The 10013-nt window shown below is 38.3% G+C and overlaps 1 protein-coding gene across 1 annotated transcript; it reads right to left on the reverse strand.

The window, feature by feature from the left end:
- Nucleotides 1-6287: 6287 nt before the first annotated feature.
- Nucleotides 6288-7253, reverse strand: LOC102021000 (olfactory receptor 51G1). Its single transcript, XM_005380061.2, has one exon. The coding sequence runs from the start codon at nucleotides 7251-7253 to the stop codon at nucleotides 6288-6290; it is 966 nt and encodes a 321-aa protein (XP_005380118.1).
- Between the last annotated feature and the right edge of the window lie 2760 nt (nucleotides 7254-10013).

Raw genomic sequence — 10013 nt, forward strand, 5'->3', positions numbered from 1 at the left:
CTGGTACTGGGAATCGAACTCATGCACTCTTGCCAGGCAGGCGCTATGCCGCTGAGCTAAATCCCCAGCCCCTCTCAGTGTTGTTTTAATTTGCATTTCTCAAATGACCAATTATGTTGAACATTTATCATATATTTATTTGCCAATTGTATTTCTTCATCTGAGAAATGTTCAACATAGTTCTGGAAACATTAGCCAGAGAAATTAGACAAGAGAGAGAAATTAAAGGAATAAGGATAGGAAAGCAAGAAGTGAAATTATCATTATTTACAGATGACATGATACTCTACATAGGAATTTTCATGTATCCACATCTTTATGATTCTAAAATTATCTGTTGGCTTAATAACTAGATGTACATCTTCACTTTTAGAATGGAATTATTCCCAAACACGATTAACTGTTATATTAATTTACTAGGGTTTATGAAATACCACAGACTGGGTAGTTTTACAATGGGAAAGTAGTTTTTCACATTTTTGGAGGCCAATAAGAAGAGTAAGGTGCTGGCTGATTTTATTTCTCCTGAGGTCTCTCTTCTTGGCTTGCAGATACTATGTAATATGATCAACTTATATGGTGAATGTTTAAATTTAAGAAACCATGATTATAGTAAAAGATATATTGCCATGACTCCCTCTCAGAATACTTCTACACACTTCAACAACACTTATCCCATTGTTCTTATCACTTTCTGAAGCAGTTCTGGGAGTCCTCTTTCATGTGTGTCATTGTGACATGTGACCAACAGTACAGAGAAAGCTGCTGCTGAGTGCCCTCTGACAGAAAGGGAGGCTTGGAAAACATCACAGTGTGTCCTCATCCACCTCCTTCACCTCACCTGGCACTATGGGACTTTGAGCTCTTCTGTAAAGTCAAAATGAACATGAGGGAAAGTATTTTGAATTGATTCAGAACTTTGAGATAACCGTAACAGTGCAATAAAGATACAAATGAGCACTTTCAGAATTGCTGCAGAAAGTGATAAGAAAACTGAGTAAGTGTGTTCAAAGTGAAGGGTAGTATTTTGAGGGGGACAAATGGCAATGCGCCTTTTTTGTAATTTTTTTTTAATTTAAAAATTGATTGAGTCAGGTGTGGTGGTACACATCTGTGATCCCAGCACCCAGGAAGCTGAGGTAGGAAGATTGCTACAAGTTCAAGGCCAGCCTGGCATACATAGTAAATTCAAGGCCAGCCTGAACTACATAGTAAGACCCTATCTCAAAAAAGCAAAAGACAAAACAAAACAAAAAAAGATGGATTTTATATTTCAATCACACCTTTTATGTTCTCAGTGGTCTTTTCTCTGTGCGTGTTCACCTTTAGCTTCTCTTTAAAGGTGTCCACATTTCCTTCTTGTAAAGACTCCAGTTGCATTGGGTTTGGACTCCAATCCAGTCACAACGTTCTAAACTAATTATCTCTTTAATGAACCTATCTCCAAATATAGTTACAACCTGTAGTCTTGTGAGATAGGACTTCAGCTCATGATTCCTGTTTATCCATAATCTTGCCCTTCATGTATTCATCTACTTAACAAATATTTTATAGCAGAAATAATGTCTTACATACATTGAAGAAGAACGCAATTAATCTGTACTCCTTTGAAACAGTATTTATTTATGGTCTGTAAGGTCAGTTTATCAGAAGAGAGATCTAGTACTGTGACTAGATTTGAATGCTATATGTTTGCTGGAGAAAAAAACAGAATTTTAATTAATCTTCAACAGATTTGATTATAGCCTGAGGAAGAGCATAGAGATTGACTTGATTACAGGGAAGGAAACCTTGTCTACTTTAAATCTTAGCCATTATACTTCCGTAAGGGGAAAACAGGACATGGGGTAAGGAAACAAGAGTTCATAAAGTTTAAACCTCACAGAGTCAAAAATTTCAGGTTTTGAGGTCAGACAGACATGCACTTGATTTTGGTTTCAAATTATTAGATATGGAATATTGCTTACAATAATTTTTTTTTTTTTTTAAGTACCGGGAATCAAACTCAGGACCTCGCGCTTGCCAGGCAGGCACTTGTGCCACTGAGTTATATCCCCAGCCCGCTTACAATAATTTATCTCATTAAGATATCTAAAAAAGTTTATATAAGAGTCAAAGAGGAGATTATTCCATTTATAGTAGTAAGATGGCACTAAATAAAAAAATACTTGAAGAAAATTAAAACTTTAACAAAGTGTTTGATAGTCAATTTTTACTAGAAAAAAAAGTTATTGTCATGTTAAATGCATGCAATCAGTACCTTTTGATTGATACTCAGGTCAAAACTGACACTAAGCTAAAAAGTCAAAGCCATTTAAAACCTGTTAACCACAGTTCATGTGAAGAAGGTGGCAGACGACCCTGTCACCGAAGCTGTAGCTGGTATGCTGTGGAAATATTCAGGCAGCCTAAGAAAACAGGTGTGAAGATCCATTCCCCTGGAGATAACAGGTTTATCACAGTTGATGACCTAAAGAAATTCCTAAGAAGTTACCAAATATTAAAATGTTTCATAGTATAATTGTATCAGATGGAAATGGAATACTTGTCCTTAAAATGGTACATGCTAATGCTCCAGGGCATGCTTTGAGACCCGGTTTCTTATGTACTTTTGCCTTTGCACTATTGCAAAGAAATAGTGCAAGCAAGTCCAAGGAAGCAAACTTGGACTTTCAAAAAAAAAAGCATCATCAGTCCCTATGACACCTACAAGATAGTTCAAGTCAACCATTTACCTTTGGTGACAAGTTTCATAACTGACAGGAATGCCAATACAGGACTAATTGTCAGCCTAGAAAAGGAACTTGCTTCACCATTAGGGCAATTGATAAAAGGTGTGAAAGTCTCTTACTATGGCAGTGGTATCAGTGTGCACCTTGTCTTCATTACAGCAGCACAACATCAATCTAGTTTACTCTAGAACACAGTACTTTTATCCATGTAATCAAGATAGGACCTCTTTTTCCACATTATACTAAAGGAAGAACATATAGATAGAATTTGTAGACAATCATTTTCATTACTTGTGTAAGGTCTCTCTTATTTAGAGAGATCTGGGGAAGCCTTAAAAGTGGTTCATATTTCACGCTGCTAGATAGTCAGTCTAGTCACTGGATATGAATGAAATTCTATGCAGTGCTCAGAATCAAATGTTATGTTAATGCACTAGGGCCATTAAGTGTCCCCCTTGCACAGCACTCCTAGGCCTGCACAAATGCAGTAGTCTCTTACTGTGAATGTTAATGAGAACATATTTTCTTCAGATTGATTTATGTCTTTGGATTGAGTGTAAAACTGATAAAATGACTTAGTAAAAGTAATAAAATAAGTGCAATCACTAACTTTCCTGTAGTCTAGATGAATCTGATTCTTCTTAGATTCTTCTCAGAGGGTGCTGATTACACATCTGATTCTTCTCAGAGGGTGCTGCTTTTTAGTGAAAACCTCATAATTTTTCTCCATACTTTGAATTCTATAAACAATCAATTTTAATGTCTGTTTGTTATCAAGTTTAAATACAACTTATTATTGAATTCTGTTTCCAGTATCAGTATGTACATAAATATAATAGTATATCCATGCATTTTTCATGCATGGATATAAATAAAATAACATTTTAAAGGTAAAGATAAAATAAATTAACATTCACCATAGTGATGGTAATGGTCAATCATGTAATCTGAGAACTAAGAAGAAATTCTCCTGTGAAAATCCATATGTACTGCAAGAACAGTGCAGATGTGAGAACATGGGTATAGTTCCATCCCATAGATACCATCAGGCAGACCACTGTGTACCAGAGTGTGGGAGGTAAGGATGAGGATTCTATCCATTCCTAAACATGTAGAATATGCTACTGGACTCTGAATGTAGGTGATAGCTACACCAGAGCAGATCATGTGTATAATTTTTTTTATTTTGTGTGTGTGTAGATAAAGGGATAGGTCAGAGGGTCCAACTTCTAATAAAGGAATCATCTTTGAAGAACAGGGAGGGACAGGGTAAGTGTCAGGCTCCTGGCCAAACACAGCCCTGTTTGTGAGACTGGAAACAACGAAGTATGGTGAATATCTCAAAGGGTGGTAAATGACTTCTCCATGAAGTAGAAGACCATAATGAGAAGAACTGAAGACAGTAATAGGGAGGAAATGTAGAAAATGAAGAGATAAGGGAAGCGTGCATCTGCAATAATCCTATGAAGATTAAAGCAGAAGTCAGTAGGGTGCTAGGAAGGGTAGCATTCCATTAAAATGTGTATTTACATGAATTTACATATTTGAAATATGTGATTAGGTGTGTAAATATATGACTGTGTTTGTATGTATTCATATCCATGTGTGCCTATGTAGAATTATGCAAAAGTAATCTTGTACTTTTCTTTCTTGTTGTCTTCTTTACTGGGAAAGTCAAATATCTGAAACTGATGATGTTTTCTTGTAGTCAACATTGTTGTAGCTTTTCTAGTTCTATTTACTTCTTCCTAATGGGGAAATTTTACATCTTTGTCTCTCTTACAATGGCTTCTTTTTGGTGCCTGGAGTTAGGCCAAGGTAACTAGAAAAGCAGGAAATTGCTGAACCAAAACTTTCTCTTTCTTATGATTCCAGGGAAAGTCTGAGAGGACATATTTACCTACCTGAGTCAATATAGTGCTACACTTCATTCCTTATGTATCTACACATATGTGACAATGAACAGAAATGAATTTATGTAAGCTAGCCAAGTGGGACATATCTACTGACACAAACAAGGTTGGCATATCAAACATAGACACATAGTAACATTAAAAAACTAAGGAAGAACTACAGTACTCTGTGTATATGTGTGTGTGTGTGTGTGTGTGTGTGTGTGTGTGCGCATCAGTTGTGTTATGTGAGTAAACACAGAGATGAACAAAACATCTTGAAAGGTAGATAAAGTAAGGTTTTTTTTTAACTTATCCACCCACATATATATACACATCTATGTTTTTTTAAAAGAAAAAACCAATTTCCTTATTGACTGAAATGGTGAGTGATAACCGGCAGTCTAAATTACTTTTTTTGTAGATTATGAATAAATATTCATATTGTTTCAACTTGATATTTTTCTTCACATTCCAGGAACTTTGCTCCTTTTCTTAATTTTGTGTGTGGGTAATGAGCAAACAATCTCATGAAAAGACATTATCTAGGATGTGAGTATGAATATGTGCAAATATGTGCTGTACATAAATTAAAATTATGATGTAAAAAACACAATATAAATTAAATGTAAAATAGGAAAAAAATCAATCAATTAAATTACTGACTAGAGCACTGAAAGATAAAATATGTACTTTTGAGGATATTCTCCAATAATAATCTTTAATATGTATTGACAATTTTATATTCCTCAGGCACTGTGTTAGGGATTTATATTATCTTATTTCATCTTCACAACATCCCTATGAGGAAGGAAGGTATAGTTTTCTTTATGCTTGTTCTTCATTTGAGGAAACTAAAAGACAGCCAGGTAATATAGAAAACTGGGTTAAATAATCCTAAATTATTGCAGGATGATCAGGCCCACAATCTCCCAAGTGAGTGGAGAGCAAAGGCTTAAATAAATGTGACAATGATAATGATTTTAGGGCCCCAGGGGGGACTAACTCTCTTACATCTTCAGTATTCTCTGGGTTAGCCAAAGACTGCTCTGGGAGGCCTGTATTTATTAGGTTTTCAAAGGGGGAGGATACTCAAGAAAACCAGGGAATCTCACAAGATCTTGGGAGAATTTTCTCAAGTAGTAAATTATGTCAATCAGGAGAACTACCTTATCTTTAGGTTGGTATTTATTGTAGGAGTGTGGAGTCTGCAGCTGCAGCCTCCTTGTAAATAATTAGGGTTGGAGCCAAACGTCCTCAGCTGTGGCCTTATCTTGTCCTTTGAGGCATCACAGCTTCACAGGCCTATACAGGCCTCAGTGGTGACCAGTGACCCATAGAGGTTTATTTACCACGAGTCCATTGCCCATCTTTAGACAAGGTGCCTAAGCTTTGGACAACTCCCAAGTAAACATGAAAAGCCAATTGATTGATATTAAATCCTGCTCAGAGTCAATACATAGTGGTCTCCATCAAGGTAACCACTTTGTCAAGAACACACAGCCCGTATCTTCTGCAGCTGATTCCTTTTTGTTGATAAGTGGGAGCATGCTCTTTTCTCACAGTATAGCTGATACCAAAGTCGGCCCCCAAAACAAAACCAAAACCAAAACCAAAACATGGTTTGGGCTCCATGCCACAACCTTTCTCTTTTTATGCCAACCTAATCCTGCTGAAAACATCTAAGTGACTTTGCCAACTCAAATTTCTTGGCAATACGTTGGCGGATTTGCTTGGTCTTGATGCTGTAGACGATAGGGTTCATAAGTGGCGGTACCAGCAGGTACACATAAGACATCAGAAGGTGCACAATACGTGGCAGATGCTCACCAAAGCGGTGGACAAGCGACAAGCCGATCATGGGGATGTAGAAGAGCAGCACAGCACAGATGTGGGAGACACAGGTGTTGAGGGCCCTGAGGCGCTCCTGGCGGGAGGCAATGCTCAGCACAGTGCGGAGGATAAGGGCATAGGAGAGGAAGATGAGCAAGGAGTCCACCCCCACAGTGCAGGCCACAACAAAGAGCCCGTAGACGTGATTGACAATGATGCTCGAGCAGGCCAGCTTCATGATCTCTAGGTGCAGGCAGTAGGCATGGGCCAGCACATGGGAGTGGCAGTAGTGGAAGCGCTTAAGGAGGAATGGCAAGGGGAGGATGAGGAGAGCACTTCTGAGCAGGGAGCTTAGCCCCATCTTGACAATACGTGCAGGTGTCAGGATGGTGGAGTATCGCAGGGGGTTGCAAATGGCCACATAACGGTCAATGGACATGGACAGTAGAACTGAGGACTCCACGAGAGACAAGGTGTGGATGAAGAAGAGCTGAGTGAAGCAAGCAGGAATGCCAATCTCTCTGGCATTGAACCAGAAGATGCCCAACACAGTGGGCAGTGTGCAAAGGCAGAGGCCCAGGTCTGTGAGGGCGAGCATGGCCAAGAAATAGTACATGGGCTCATGGAGAGTGGAATCAGTACGGATGACATGGAGGATGGTCAGGTTCCCGAGAATAACTGTCAAGTAGATGGAGCAGAAGGGAATAGAGATCCAGCCATGGAGGTTTTCCAGACCTTGAAAGCCAGTCAGGAAGAAAGTTGCTTTTTGGAGACTGCTGTTGGAAGGGATGGCCATGGCTTTACAATCTTGGACTCACCAACCTGTGATACAGAATGAGACTCTAGAAGAGTGACAGGGCTGAACTGTCTGTCACTTTGCCATAACTAGTGAGTTTCAGGACAGCAGACAGCATGGGAGAGAATGGGGGGACCTGGTTGATTAGCTTTGCCAGAGGGTCCTGGAAGAATCTTTCCTAGTGAATTATGATAGCCCATGAACGCTATGAGATTTAGCCTTATGATGGTGTGTCCAACTGTGTCAACCTCTCAGAGGGTTAATGAGGTCACTTTACACAGGCATTTTTCATGTATTCCCCCTAAAAAGTTATCCACTTTAATAACTAAAGCATTTGGAATCTATATTATATATGTAAGAAACTGATACTACACATCTCTACATTATTGCCTACTAGAATCAGGCATATAGATAGTACCTTCAAAACATTTACAATTTGCCTATGTACTTTCTGTTATTGCATGGTACCTCTGGGACAGGAGAGATCCCAGAAAATGTTTATCTGAACCTCTTGAACTTGGAGGTTGCTACTAGAGCCACACACTCCCTTAGTCTACATACCAGATTTTGGTGAGGAGGCACAGGGTGGTATGTAAATCTGAAGCTTGGGACCCAGTAACAGGAAAAACTCAGCTCCCAGAAAACACATGGTTAGAGGAAACTGAGACTTTGGTTTAGTCCTTGGAAACATCAGGAGAGATGGGGGTCTCCACTATCAGAGAGGATAAGCCAGACCCTCAGGTAATGATGGGAATGCTGAAGAGGCATGCGTCATCTGAAGCACAGGAACAGAAAAGAGAATGAAGAAACAACTGGGCAAAGCCTCTAATCTTTAACTTGGAAGCAGGAAACTAAGCCTGGAGGCAATTAGTGTGAGCTATGCCTCTGGGACTTGGATTGCTACAAGATTCAGGTATGAGTTCCTTTAACACCTGGGTTGGTTGTCCTTTGCTCTGCCTTCAGAACTTTCAATTATATTGCAAAATGCTCTGTTGCATTCTGTGCATACAAATGTTGTGTGACTACTATGTTATTTGTCACATGGATAAAAATATTAAGATATATAACATTTGTTAAACATAAAATCTGCCTGTTATTGTTCTAAATGCCTAACGTGTATTACATCATTCAACTCCTACCTATGCTGTCAGATAGGCTGTATTCCTAGGACCATAGCTCAGGTGAGGAAATTGTGTTATGGACAGGTACAGTGATCTGGGCTTGGATACAGAGCCAATAAGAGGTAACAATGAAATTCAAACCCTGATGGTATAGTCTACATTGTTGTCTTTACACCATATTTTCTATTTCTATTTCATAGTCAATTAGCTGGCTCATGAGTTAGCCAATTGAAAATATATTTAAAAACTCAACGAGTTTACTATCTCGGACAAGTCTATGGACAGCCATTTCTATGATATGAATAATATTAAATCAATGAAGATGTTAGCAATAAGAAGCAAATGTGTTAGGACAGGCTGAATACAAGTTAAAAAGAAATTCCTGGGAAGAGTGGCTAGGGCATATTATTTTTGTAAAATGTGCTGATCTTTGGTTTGAGTGAGAGCTTGAGTTAAAGGACATCCATCACGAGTGTGGGGAAAATTACTAGGAGATGCAATGTAGAAAACAGAGTTGGGGGCTTGGATCACAACACTGGAAACAGTTTGAAGCTAAGGCAAATTACTAGAAAAGAGAAAACAGTGAATCAGAAAAGCAAAATGACAAAGCATTTATGGCAATAAAATCAAATTACCAAGTTGACTACAAAAATGATGAAGTAAAGTAAATGTTGTTACTCCCCCACAGTCTTGTTTTGAAATTTTATATCATTATTTTTATTTTTTAATTTTCTTTAAAATAAAAAAAGACATTGCACTTATAATGCTGAAGTTATTGCTGATTTTTCAGGGAATACTAAAATAAACTAAAGAAAACCTGCAGATTTAAGTTATACATATTGTGGGGGATAAGTAAAACGTCTATATTTGTATAATTTTACTCTAAGAAAACCTACAGATGGATGACAATAGAAGGATTTTTAAAAGAAAAAAGACAAGAATTGGGGATATTCTGTCAAAAGGTTTCCATTTTTTGTTTTTTTTTTTTTTTTGGTTTTGGTTTTTCTCCGGTACCGGGAACCGAACTCACGACCTTGCGCTTGCCAGGCAGGAGCTTTTTGCAGCTGAGCTAAATCCCCAGCCCTAAGGTTTCCATTTTTAAGGTACAGAGACCTTACAGGTTAACGATAAAGAAAGAAGACTCTACCAAGTATTTGCGCCTCATGCTTCAAAATGAAAGCAATAATATAATGATTGATTTGAAAATATAACTCTTCTAGTCTCTTGATGACAAAAAAGAACAAGAAAAAGACACAAGGAGAAATAGCAAGGGAAGATGAAGAAATGGGGGTAAGAACTGGAGACTCGGAGAGCAGATGAGCTAAGAACAAGAAAGTGAATATCAGGATTTGTAGAGCATTGCAAAGGGGGTTAAAGCCATGGATAAGCTTGTCCTGAGACTGAGAACACTAGTAGAGAGAGAGGGAGGGAGGGAAAAACAGACAGACAGAGACAGAGAGAGAGAGACAGAGAGAGACAGAGAGAGACAGAGAGAGAGACAGAGAGAGAGAGAGAGAGAGACAGAGAATGGCAAGAGAATTTTTAAAGAGAAAAAACAATAAATATTTGAAGAATTCTTACACCTTAAAGGAACCTGCAAACAAAAGTTTAAGCGTCTGGGGCTGGGGATTTAGCTCAG

This window comes from Chinchilla lanigera, unplaced genomic scaffold (assembly GCF_000276665.1).
Source record: "Chinchilla lanigera isolate Chin_1 unplaced genomic scaffold, ChiLan1.0 scaffold00013, whole genome shotgun sequence".
In the NCBI taxonomy this organism is placed as follows: Eukaryota; Metazoa; Chordata; class Mammalia; order Rodentia; family Chinchillidae; genus Chinchilla; species Chinchilla lanigera.

What these genes read in the sequence shown, in the direction of transcription:
- LOC102021000 (XM_005380061.2), bottom strand. Translation starts at nt 7,253, where the DNA reads ATGGCCATCCCTTCCAACAGCAGTCTCCAAAAAGCAACTTTCTTCCTG.